The 13,767-nt window shown below is 40.3% G+C and overlaps 1 protein-coding gene across 11 annotated transcripts in view; it reads left to right on the top strand.

Moving 5' to 3' along the window:
- Positions 1–13,767, top strand: part of SLC8A3 (solute carrier family 8 member A3) — a 231,167-nt gene that overhangs the window by 51,093 nt on the left and 166,307 nt on the right. For 10 of the 11 annotated variants that reach the window (XM_056810760.1, XM_056810762.1, XM_056810758.1 and 7 more), the window contains exon 2: positions 1,442–3,287. In XM_056810760.1, coding sequence (XP_056666738.1) covers positions 1,504–3,287 — 1,784 coding nt within the window. In that variant the 5' untranslated portion in view covers positions 1,442–1,503. Of the gene's footprint in view, positions 1–1,441; positions 3,288–13,767 lie in introns of those variants that run through there. The other variant, XM_056810763.1, reaches the window with a different exon arrangement.

The following is a 13,767-nucleotide window of genomic DNA, read 5'->3' as shown; positions in this document are numbered from 1 at the left end:
CACAGACTGAGGGAGTGGTTTGGAGGGTCTTAATCTCTTTTTTTTGTGTGTCATGGATCCCCTTGACCATCTAGTAAAGCCTATGGACCCATTCATAGATTAATGCTTTTAAATGTATAAAATGAAATTCATAGAATTACAAAAGAAACCAGTTCTTTAGACAGTTATCAGAATGTTTGAACTGCACCCCCATATTCTTGAATTCCAAGTTAAGAACCCCCTGATTGCTGGATGATTTTATCTCTAAATTCTATGGTTCTTTGACTTATTCATTATTCAAGCTGTTAAATTTTATTTTGATTTTTGATTTTAATTTTTTAGTAAAGATATTTTATTTTACCAATTACAAGTAATATTTTTCCACATAAGCTTTCTAAAATTATATAAGTTAAATTGTCTTCACCCCACCCCTCCTGCAACTAGTAAGCAATTGATCTGGGTTATACATATATTATCATGCAAAATGTTTCCATATTTTTCATTTTTGTAAGAGAATACTCATATAAAACCAAAACTCCCAAATAAAAACCTAAATAAACTAAGGTGAAAAATTGCACGCTTTGCTCTTCACGCCAGCTACAACAGTTCTTTCTCTGGAGGTGGATAGAATTCTTTTTCTTAAATCCCTCAGAATTGTCCTAGATCATCGTATTGCTGAGAGTTGCCAAGTCTTTCACTGCTTATCATTCCACAATGTCCTCCTGGCTCTGTATATTTCACTCTGCATCAGTTCATGTAGGTCTTTTCAGCTCTTTCTGAAATCATTCTGTTCATTATTTCTTATAGCATAATAGTATTCTATCACCATGAATATACCACAATTTGTTTAGCCATTTTCCAATGGATGGACAGCTCCTCAATTTCCAATTCTTTGCCACCACAAAAAGAGCTGCTATAAATATTTTTATATAAATATATCCTTCTCCCCCTCTTTTTATGTCTTTGGGATATAGAACTAGTAATTATATTTATGGATCAAAGGTATACATTGTTTTATAGACCTTTGGGCACAGTTCCAATGGCTACAGAATGGTTGAATCACAATTCCACCAACAATCAAACTGGTAAGTTTTAGAGGTGAGGTTCAAACTAAGGTATCTCTTGACTCTAAGGCCATTATTCTTTCCACTGTGGCACATTGCCTCTGATTGGCAGTTGGGAGAGGGAGAAAGGGCTAAGGGCATTCCTTATGTTCCAGGATTTCCATTTCTTTGTGTTATTCTTCAATTAAACTTCAACCAGATGGTCCTGAGAGTTGAGCTGCTATTTTGCCATGGATTGACTAGTGGCATATCTATTTTTCCAAGTGAGAGACTATTCCATATGTTAATGCAATCTGGCTCTTGAGGGTGAAACATCAAAGCATCTTGATGGGATCTTATCTCTTGCTATAAACTCCGTCTAATGCCCTTTTATGCCATTTTTTCCTGTTCTATTTCAGGTTCCTTGCCCATCAGGAGGACCTTTGCAGCTTTGGTGGAATCCAGCAGCTAAATCTTGTGTATGGCGTGGTCAAAGTTGCGGCCCCTCACCTCTGCCTTCCTCCACTTTGGGTTGGTTACTTTTGCACTCTTCCTCAATGGTCTGCGGGCAGAGGCTAGCACGGCTGGGGATGTGGAGAGTACAGGGCAGAACAATGAGTCCTGCTCAGGGTCATCAGACTGCAAGGAGGGTGTCATTTTGCCAATATGGTACCCAGAGAATCCTTCCTTGGGGGACAAGATTGCCAGGGTCATCGTTTATTTTGTGGCCCTGATCTACATGTTCCTTGGGGTGTCTATCATTGCTGACCGCTTCATGGCATCAATTGAAGTCATCACTTCTCAGGAAAGAGAGGTGACCATCAAGAAGCCTAATGGAGAGACCAGTACAACTACTATTCGGGTCTGGAATGAAACTGTCTCCAATCTGACCTTGATGGCCTTAGGTTCCTCTGCCCCAGAGATTCTCTTGTCTCTGATTGAGGTGTGTGGTCATGGGTTCATTGCTGGAGACCTGGGACCTTCTACCATTGTGGGCAGTGCAGCTTTCAATATGTTCATCATCATAGGCATCTGTGTCTATGTGATTCCTGATGGGGAGACCCGTAAGATCAAGCACCTTCGGGTCTTTTTTATCACCGCTGCATGGAGCATCTTTGCCTACATCTGGCTCTACATGATCCTGGCAGTATTTTCTCCAGGTGTGGTTCAGGTGTGGGAGGGCCTGCTTACTCTCTTCTTCTTTCCTATATGTGTCCTCCTAGCCTGGATGGCAGACAGACGGTTACTCTTCTACAAGTACACGCATAAAAAATACCGTACAGACAAGCACCGAGGTATCATCATAGAAACAGAGGGTGACCATCCCAAGGGCATTGAGATGGATGGGAAGATGATGAACTCTCACTTCCTGGATGGGAACCTGGTGACCATGGAAGGGAAAGAAGTGGATGAGTCTCGCCGAGAAATGATCCGGATCCTCAAGGACCTGAAACAGAAGCACCCAGAAAAGGATCTGGATCAGCTGGTGGAAATGGCTAACTACTATGCCCTTTCCCATCAACAGAAGAGCCGGGCCTTCTACCGGATCCAAGCCACCCGCATGATGACTGGAGCAGGTAATATCTTGAAGAAACATGCAGCAGAACAAGCCAAGAAATCTTCCAGCATGGGTGAGGTGCACACTGATGAGCCTGAAGATTTTGTGTCTAAAGTCTTCTTTGACCCATGCTCCTACCAGTGCTTGGAGAACTGTGGAGCTGTCCTCTTGACTGTGGTGCGGAAAGGAGGTGACACCTCTAAGACTATGTATGTGGACTACAAGACGGAAGATGGTTCAGCCAATGCTGGAGCTGATTATGAGTTCACAGAAGGCACAGTGGTCCTGAAACCAGGTGAAACCCAAAAGGAATTTTCTGTTGGCATTATTGATGATGACATCTTTGAGGAGGACGAACATTTCTTTGTAAGGCTCAGCAATGTTCGCATCATGGAGGAGCAGTCAGAGGAAGGGTTGCCCCCTGGCACAATCAACAACCTGCCCTTGCCAAGGGCTGTGCTATCCTCTCCATCTGTGGCTACAGTCACCATTCTGGATGATGATCATGCAGGCATCTTTACATTTGAGTGTGATGTCATTCATGTCAGTGAGAGCATTGGCATCATGGAGGTCAAGGTCCTCCGGACATCAGGTGCCAGGGGCACAGTCATCATCCCCTATAGGACAGTGGAAGGGACAGCCAAGGGTGGTGGTGAGGACTTTGAAGACACCTATGGGGAGTTGGAATTCAAGAATGATGAAACTGTGTAAGTACCCTCTTTCTACTCTCTTCTCCCCACAGACCCTCTCCATTTTCCTCCTTCATTCTGGATTACTCTTTATAAATGTTTCTCATGATCGTGTTAACCTCTTACTTTGGCTCCATCACAGGTGTACAAGGTCATCAGGCACTTCTGAGCTGTTTTCCACTTCTAATCTCTCCTGATTCCCTACCTTAACTTTTTTCTCCCCTGGGCAGGGAATCCTATGGCAGGATCTATTGAAATCCAGAGTAGAGGGATAAAAGTAATTATAATATAAGACTTTGGCACTTTGCAATAGAGCAAGATATTTTTCTTGTCCTCATGCTTTTGGGTTTCTGAGACCTTTGAGATTAGACCTCTGACCATGACAAGAACATCTGGCCAAGCTTCCTTTCAATGGTGACTGGCTCTTAATGGTACTATTTTGGATCTCAATTATGTTATTATTCCCCCCAAACATAACCATTCAGTTCTAGTTATCTTAAAACCTAGAAGCTGAGATGATCTTTCTTAATGCAGGCAAGCTATCTGCATGTGTCCAAATGGCTGAAAGGGTTCATTTTTGCTCTTATACAGGAAGTACCTGAGAGAAGATGAGCTCCATCCCAAGGGTGAGTGCCAGATAAATGCGAAAGGAAATGCCCCTAGGAAATTATAGGATGTTTCATCTGAAACACCTCCTAGTTTCAGTATTCCAGGTATTTGCTGGACCAGTCAGTGTATATCTATACAATTTTATGACCTTTTAGGCTTCAAGATAGAACTTCTCAAATGATATTTTTCTTTCTTAAAACAAAAAAACAAAACAAAACAAACCTTTACTTTGGCTTAGAATCAATACTAACTATTGGTTCCAAGACAAGAATGATAAGGGTAGGCAATTGTGGTCAAGTGACTTACCCAGGGTCACACAGCTAGGAGGTGTCTGAGGTCAGATGTGAACCCAGTACTTTCTATCTCCAGGTTTAGCTCTCTATACACTGAGCCATCTAGCTGTTTCTATATCTTTCTATAACAAAATATGCTCAAATATCAGCCCCAACTCATTACAAATCTTTTGGCCATTTAACTAGGGACATTTCAATTTCAGTGAATAGATTATTTAGTTGACAACAAAGGTATATATGTGACCCCAGTTTCTTAGATCTCTTATTTTTGTAAGGAATCTTAATTTAACATAAAAGAATTTTAGAAATGGAAAGGGCCTTAGAGCTCATCTCATTGAATTCTCTCATTTTTAGAGATGAGAACAATCAAGTAGAGATAAGTCAGCTGACATGCCCAAGATAATTCAGTCATTCAACAAACATTTATCCAAGTAGAATTCAAGTCCCTTGAGTTTAAGGACTATTTGCTTTTGTGCCTTCATACCCACAGTACCTTGCATCATGCCTTGTAAATTGTAACTGTTAAATCAATGCTTGTTGAATGAAGGAATAAATGAAAACCAATTAGTGGCTGAGCCAAGATTGGAACCCAGATCTCCTGATTCTCACTCTCATACTCTTTCCCCAAAGCCATATTACCTAGTGTGGGCATATAAGATACTGTAGGTATCCAAGCATGCCTAAACACACTGGACTCCAAGTAGGTTACAGGGTCCACAATCTTGCCTTGCATGTATGTATATTTCTCTGTCAACTTAGCTGTGTCTGAGTCCAGGACCAAGATTGAGTCCTCAGTTGCTTGTCCAACTTCCTTTTACACCATATCCTACCTACCATTGTAACACCATTCAATGGAAAGAAAATGGAAGACAATTGAACTTTTTCTTAATTCAGGGACAGTCTATCTCTAATCTTACCCCTGTTTCTGATCCCTCAATCTCTTTAGGGACTTTTCTTTCATACAAATTCTAAATTGGGCTGCTAGGTAGCATAGTAGATAGAGCACTATGCCTGGAGTTGGGAAGACCTGGGTTCAGATCTGCCCTCAGATACTTCCTGGCTGAGTGACCTTGGGCAAGTCACTTAACTCCTATTGCCTAGTCCTTGCCACTCTTCTTAGAAATGATACTAAAGCAGATGGTAAAGGTTTAAAAAACAAGACAAAACAAAAACCTAATAGCATTGTAGATTTGGAACTTTCTTCCCCTGCCCCCCTTAGGATAGTTAATCTAGTTCAAGTTTAGTCACTGTTAAATCAATATCTTTGGGGAACACAAAATCATTTGTTCAGGTTTATTTTCTATTTTACCAAAGATGGTTCATTGATATCACCCACCCCCAAAAGGTTTTAAAACAATATGTATTGTTGGGGTGGTTATCTTGTGTCCTAGTGACTCAGATTTAACATTAGCATCATTTCCTAAACACAGCCCTGACCTTTAGGTAACATGGGTGGGTGACATTTGCAAGCTGACAGAAGGCAAGTTACTGTGATTTCCTGTGATTTATTTGGTCCTTCAATAAAGCTCCATTGCATCATGTTGGAAAGAACAGAACAGCAATTCTTGGGTGAAAGATGTGCTATCGAGGAGAAATCAAATTATATTTTCTGTTTCTATTGTTTCTCCAAGAATAATTGTATCACATGTTATGTCCAGCCTCAGATTTCATCTAGAACTTGGTCAGGCTAGAAAATCTCAATTGCAAGGAAAGGGAGAAAATGGTTTTTTCTAGGGGTAGTTAGATGATGATATGGATAGAGTAGATATTGGGTCTAGAGTTCAAATCTGACCTCAGTCTTGTTATCTGTATGACCCTGGGCAAGTCACATAACTTTTAACTGCTTCTATTTCCTCAACTATAAAATGGGGATAATAATGGCACCTACCTCCCAGGTGAGAATCAAATGAGATAATATTTGTAACATGCTTCGTACAGTCCCCTAGCACACACAGAATTGACACTTAATAAATGCTTGTTTCTTTCCTTCCTTTCTCTGCCCTAGAAGATCTTGAGAAAGAATGGACAAGAATAGCCTTCAGACTTAGTGGATCTCCTAGGGAGAGCAAGTCAGCAGTAGATCTGATTTGACCTTCTCTATCTATGAAGGATATTTCCATTCTAAAGAGATTTCTGTCAGAATGGATTGTAATCTGGAATGTTGCAGTTTTGAAGGTTATTAATTTGGTCAAACCGTAGTGGGATCTGCCCTCTTCTATAAGCTCAACAAGAAACTAGGTGGAAAAAAATCCTGGCTACTGGAGGTCAGCTGTTATCCTCTACCACTCTTTCCTTCATTACTATGGGCAAGCAAGACTCAGGGAATAAGACAGATGGGAGGAGGAAAAAACTATAATGATTAAGACGAAGTTGTTTTTTCCTTGCCTGAGACCCATTATTCTTAAATACCAAAATTTCTATTGCTGTGTCTTAGTCAGACATTTCCTATTCTGGGTCATGTTCCCTTTCCAATGTTATGGCTTGTAGGTAGACAGCAGACATATGTCCTAATAGCTCTGAGGCTCCTTCTCACCTGTTATTTGCCTCCACTACCTTAAGTCTGGCTAACAGCAGATCAATAGACAGTGAGAGGAAGAGCAATTTGCTTGGATTTGCCCCCCCTCCCTCAATAAGTGCATACTTAAAGATTTTAGCAATAGTAGAAAATAGCTTCTTGGTGCTAGATTATCTAAATTTTTATTTCATTCTAGCTTGCTCAATCACAAATTAGAGCCTTTCTCAGTCTGGTGGGGGTAGAGCCCATGAAAAGCTAATTTGTAAAAACTATATCCTGTAGAGTGCCCCGGGGTCCCAGCAAAATGTGGTAATTCAGAAAAATTACAGAACTTTAAGTAACAGTAAGGCATTATTTATTTCTTCCCCTGTCTTCAGGAAAGATGACAAATAAAATATTCTTGAGATCTTGTTTTTTTGATGATGTCCGTAGTCTTCTTGAATAGCTTTTGTTAGCATCCAACAAACACAATACTTCCGACACCACCAGAAGGGAGAGCAAACACTAAATATGTCTAAATAACACTGAATCCAGTGGTTGTCTGTATACACCTAGTCCGTCAGCAACCAGGACTTTTTTCCTATCAGCTTTGGGGAAATTCCAGCCAAAATAGAGATGGAGACTCCAAGGAGGGCATCAGGGTGAGTCTTTAATATGTCCTATAGAGAAGGACACACTTGGATGAAGTTGGCCATCAGGGAAGAGCTCTCAGTAAACCCAAGCTCTAACACTCCAGAATCTATGAGGGCTTTTCCTCTCCTGCTACTCATGCTAATTGGGGGCTTTGGATAATGCCAAAAATAGGAAACAAGAGATCCTGCCATGGGACCTGCTCTTCCTCCCCTTTTTTTCTTTCTTTCTTTTTTAATTTCTAATGCTCTTTTGTATGGTTCCTAAGGTCAAAGTTGCCTCAATCACCTATAAGGATAGAGAGGGACAAATGAGGGATGGTCAGGCAGAGGGATCTGGCAATGATTCTTACTTCCTACAGTTTGAGTTGGTGTCAGTTCTCAGGAAAAGACTTCCCCTCATCCCTCTCCTAGTCTTGACCTCGACAAATCATGAAGTAAGGGAGTCCCTGGTATGCTCATTTTTTTTTAATTGAAAAAATGAGTTTGTCTCCTAAACCAAGCAACTCGTAGGACTCAAGAAGACCCTGGAATGTTGAATATTTGGAGAAATAAAATACGAATAATTTTTTTTATAAAAGCAGAAGTCCCAAAAGTAGCTTATGTAAGGAGTCAAAAAGTGTTGGAAGATCTAATAGGGTTCAAATTGCTCCCAGAAATTTGTTCAATACTCATGCAGTGACTTCTGTAGAAGACAGTAATGATAAACAGATTTAAAGGTGGTATTCATGACTATTTTAAGAGGATTTATGGTATATTTTTCTTAGCCATTCATCCCCCACAATATCCCCATCCCTGCCTTCACATACTTCCGAGGGACTATATTGGGATACAGTTGAAATAAAATGTGACCAGTAACAGAACAGTTTGCTTTTCTAGAGATGTGCTTCGGTACTCTTTGCTCATCACAATGGACAGATACATTTAGGCATAATCCTTTTGTTCTCACACATTTGAGGGTATTATTTTTAAGAGCTCAGGACCAGCCTTGTGTCTGTTCCCATTTTTGTTGGATTCCCAATTCCTCATGCGCGTCCATATCCCTGTTTACACTGCCCTACTGTATGTACACCAGTTGAAAATTAAAAGCAGAGTTCTTTGAAGTTTATTTGTACAAACTGCTCAAGAGAATTTCTGGTTCTTTCTTTAAGGTAGTTTATGTATTGAACAGGTACCCTAAGTAGAGTCTGAAGTGTTCCAGGGTACTTTAGTTAACAGCAAGCTAACTAGAACATAGGATTTGTACCTTTGGTAGGACCAGTGTTCTTGATAGAGCGATGTTGCAGTATCCCACCAGGCATTTTGTTCAACTGAAAACAGTTAAAAGTGTGGAGCCTACTGAAGTGTGAGAAGGATTTGCAGTGTATGTGATTTGCTGTACCTTGGTGGCCACCATCTGGAGTTTTCAGCATCCCGGTGGTCGCTTTATACATAGAAACGCATTTTTAAAATCCTTATCTTCTGTCTTAGAATCAATATTGTGCATTGGCTCCAAGGCAGAAGAGTGGTAAAGGCTAGGCAATGGGGATTAAGTGTCTTGCCCAGAGTCACACAGCTAGGAAGTGTCTGAGGTCAGATTTGAACCCAGGACTTCCCATCTCTGGGCCTGACTCAATCCACTGAACTACCCAGGTGCCCCCAGAAATTCATTGTTAAGAACAATGTCAGATGGAGATTCAGCAGTGTGCTGCTGAGTGGATTCTATTGCTCTTCTACATGATTTGCATAGAATTAGACAGAGATTTGTTGTGTCCTACTGGTAGGTGTATGAGATTGATCGTGTACAAGATCCACAGCTTCTTGGGTAATCCATGTAGTGTCCAGGGATCTGAGGTGTTCTTCTAGGCAAGTAGGATATATACAGGGTTTGCAGTGTCCTTCTGGGCAGGGAATGAACTTTACATCACTCCCCTGGACAGCACATAGGGATTATCAGTATCCCTTGGGCAGTCCCGTGCTCTACTCAAGGAGGGGGGGTGCTGCTTCCTGCAAATCTCATATACTACCTACTTCCAGAGACTTCTGGGTCTGCTGGGCCAAACTGGGCGGCACTTCTGATTTTGCTATGCCTTGTACTAGACATGGGGGATGGGCTCAGGGGAAAGACACTGGCCCTGGTAAAATGCATCGAGCTCAGCACAAACCAGGGGTTGGAATTAAGCTGGCCTCTGCATGGATCAGCAGAAAATATTCCCTGTCGGTGCTGTCCAGCAGCACAGAGCCCAAGGCTGCTTGCTATCCCTCTGGCCCCCCTCTCCCAGCACACTGGTGTTAGAGGAGGGCTGCCTCTGTTCTCAGGTATGCTAACACTTCCCCGCATCATTTAGAAGCCTCCGCCTGGGCTGGGTTCCCAGAGTCACTTCTCAATTCCAAATGCCAGCAGATAGCTTTCCTGCCGGTCATGCCAATACCATGACAGTACAAGAGTCCTCCCTGTGTCTCCCCTTCTCCCTTTCCTGTGCCTCTCCCCAGCGGGACAGCTGCTCGCCTAGGTTTAGTTAAGGCCACCAGGCACTCCCTCTTCCTCCAAGAGCTGTAATTTGATGACTTTCAAGGAACTCCCAGGAAGCTGGGATAGTCTCTCTCATCCATGAACTAGCATAGTGGGTGACCTTGTCCCATGGATGTCTCTTAGGGGATATTGCTGGAGTCAGTGTGAGGAGGGGCAATAACCTAGACACTGACTAAAGAGTCATAAACCAACCATTTCAGTGAAGTGTGGTCAATCTCTCCAATGTAAATTTCTTTGAATTGCATTTTCCTTTGGAATCCATTGTGCATGATCTTCTGTATTGGCATGGAATTTCTCTGGGTATTGGGAAAAAAAGCATAGTAGAGTGAGAAAAGCACTCATCTTGGTCAGCCAACAACCATTAAGCACCGACTATGTTCCAGGAACCATTCTAAGGATTAAGGATGAGAAGAAAAGCAAAACAAAAACAATAATAATAAGAAAAACCAAACCCTAGTCCCTTGCCTCAAGAGGCTCAGTCTAAGGGGGACACAGCACACAAACAACTATGTACAGACAAACTATAATCTTAGGAGACTTGGTTTATGTCTTGTTTTTGCCACTTATGAGCAGTACAACTAACTCTGAGCTCTTCTTCCCTTCCCGAGGGTATAGTGGAAATATAGTAGAGAAAAGTGGACAATTAAGAGTCAGATTTGCCACTTAGTAGCTTCTTGACCTTGGGAAAGCTGCCAAACATCTCTTTCCCCAAGTATGAAACGGGGATAAGAACACTAGCATTGCTTAGCCCATTGGGTTGATTTGAGGATCAAGTGAAATAATGCGTGTAAACTGCTTTGTAAACTGTAAAGCCCTATATGAATGAGTTAGTATCCCTATAAATTAGGGATAATGAAACTTAACATACCTACCTCACAGAGTTACTGTGAAGAGCAAATGAGATAATGGATGTCAAATATCACATAGATGTTGGCTCTTATCATTATTGTTATTTAAAGTGAATCATTTCAAGCCCCATGCAATACTTTCTGGGGTCCATCTAAATGTGAAGGATTAACTGCCATAAACTGCTCACTATCAAGCTAGTTTTCATATCATCTCCATTAGGGAGGTTGTTTCCCTCTCTTGATAATTTTTTAAAAGTTCCTATGTCCATATGACTGTGGATCAGGATCATTAGCATTCATTCAATACATTTTTATTAAATGCTGCTATGTGTAATGGGTAATATTAGGTGTTTTGGGAGGTACAAGGAGATATGACACAGTTTTTGCCCAGAGGAGTATTTTCCCTTCACACACTCTTATGTTATGGTCAACTCAAGATGCTCCTCACTTTCTGATTTCATCTTTTCCTTTCTAGACTCCTGTGTCTGACTCTTTATGACCCATGGAATATAATATGCCAATAATATCTAAAGGATTTTCTTGGCAACAATACTGGAGTGGTTTACCATTTCTTTAATGGATTAAGGCAAATAGAGGTCGTGACTTGCTTTAATTAATTAATTAAAATTATTTTATTGAATATTAACCAACATATATTTATTCAATGAACACTTATTAAGCACATATTAGCTAGGTGTCTTAGGGGAAAGAATATTGAACTTGAGTCAGGAAGATCTGAGTTTAAATCTGACCTCAGACACATAACAACTGTGTGATCCTAGGCAAGTTGCTTAACTTTCATTTGCCTTAATCCTTGCAAGATGGATAGATTGAAGTAGGGGGAAGAAGAAGGCAGGGGCTATTGCAAAACTCCAAAGATTTTAGAATTTCTCCTTTTCCTCTTCCTTTTGTTTTCTTGTCCTTGATGTAGAGGCTTGGATATTTCTTTGTGCTTCTTGAGCTTCTTTTTCCCCTTTGCTGTTTTTTCTTGGGGTACTTTTCTATTTTTTTAATGGAACTTCATTCTCCCTGATAAGCTAGGGAATGGGGTGAGGAGGTGGAGGGAATTAGCATTAATGGAGGTGAGGTGGTGGGATTTATATAGGTAAGGTGGAAACAATTAATATAGGTGTTGGAATATATATGTATATATATGTATGTGTGTATGTGAAGTGGAAGCAATTAGCATTTATATAGCACACTACTACATACTAAACTCTTTATAAATATTTCATTTGATCCTCACTACAGCTCTGTGAAATAATTATTATTAGAATCCTCATTTTATAGTTGAGAAACTGAGGCACCTCCTCCTTTAGCAGGGAGAGCAGTCAGAACTATGTAAAATGTTTGAGGATCTTCCCAAAGAGAGTAGAGTTGGTTTCTGAGGATTGCACATAATTTCCTGTACTCATCGGGATGATGATGAAATGAGGAACCATAGATTATGCTAGGAGAGAAGACATTCACTACTTTTCACAGCAAGAAAAAAATAAGTCTCAAGGTTTAGCAATTCTCCCCTGAGGCATGCAGAGGGTGATCTGACATGAACAATTTGGTGATATAGTGTCTTCCTAGGGCATATATCAGATTGATAATTGGAAGTCTCCAGAAATTGTTTAAACCTGAAGACTAATGCCCGCTTCTGTTGATTCATGTAGGGGCAAATGATACCACCAGAAGGAAGCTAGAAAACATCTCTTGGATTTAGTAAATTCTAGACCAGAAACTGATGACCTTAAGAACAGAAACTGTGTTTTCCATCACTGCTCCTGATTGAAGGAAGGGGATTTAACAGAGAAAGTTATATATGGAAAGTGATTAGCTTGTTAAAGAAGATGGTGACAGAATGGGATTTTGGATTTCTCTGCTTGGTCTTAAGAAAGAAAAATAATGGGCTTTTGGACAGGGATAGAGTCCATCTAATGAGGACTGAAATTAATATATTTTCCTGGAGACTTGCAGATGTGGTAGAAAGGATCTTTATTTTAAAAATAGAATGGAATGGAAGAGGAAAAGAGAAACATGCATTCATTCATCTGCTAAGCCAGATATCTCTAAGAGTTGTAGGCATGATATAGGAAGAAGACTATTAGAGGGCTAATGATTCACAGGAGAAAATGTCCAAGAGGAATATCAGTAATAATATGTTTTTGATGCCTATTCATAAACCATAGAACATGGCTCATAAATAAAAGGAACCAAAGATCTTTCTTGATTCAAGGAAATAAAATTAGTTATAAGTGAAACATGGCAGAATGTGACTCATGACTGTAATATGACAAATTATGGAAAGGCATAAATTACTCAAAGGGAACAGATTAATTAACAGGGTAGTAAAGCAACATCATATAGCCAAAACCCAGTAACTCTCATGAGGAAATCTACAGATTGTGGCACAATAAAAGGCATTTAGATTAGGCTTAATGGAAGGAGGAAAAGAAGTGATATTATTGTGAGAATATATTACAGAATTTCCTGTCTAGAAGACAGAACTGAATGATGAATTTCAGAAATAAATCACAAAGATAGTAGGAGGATGGAGGATGTCTAGTGAAGGTTTCTTCCAACTGAAAGCACAACAGCTTATAAATTCTTGGCTTGGTTTGATGATGGTTTTAGTCTTTGAGGAAGTGATAGGGAAAATAAAATTGTAACCACATGAATGAGATGATTCTGTTGAGGAAGAAAGAAGATTGTCTAAAGAGACCAAAGTGGCCACATTGGTGGAACTCAATGGCTAATGATTTAAAAGGCATGTAGAAAAGGTAGAAGTGAGTTGAGATAACTGAGATTTTATTCTATTTTGTTATTATTTTTAAAAACCCTTGTCTTCTGTCTAAGAATCAATACCATGTAAGGGTTAGGCAATGGGAGTTAAATGACTAGTCCAGGGTCACACAGCCAGGAACTATCTGAGACCAGATTTGACCCAGGATCTACCATTTCTAGGCTTGGCTCTCAATTATACTAAACCACCCAGCTGCCCCCGTGACTCTACCCTTTAAGAATATTGTCAAACATATTAAAGAGCAGAATTATATGAGTTATGCAATAGATAAAAAAAGGGACAATGAAAAGGTTGTATTTTT

Source organism: Monodelphis domestica, chromosome 1 (genome assembly GCF_027887165.1).
Source record: "Monodelphis domestica isolate mMonDom1 chromosome 1, mMonDom1.pri, whole genome shotgun sequence".
NCBI lineage: Eukaryota > Metazoa > Chordata > Mammalia > Didelphimorphia > Didelphidae > Monodelphis > Monodelphis domestica.
The sequence above is the reverse complement of the archived record's forward strand: the minus strand, read 5'-3'. Positions and strand labels throughout refer to the sequence as shown.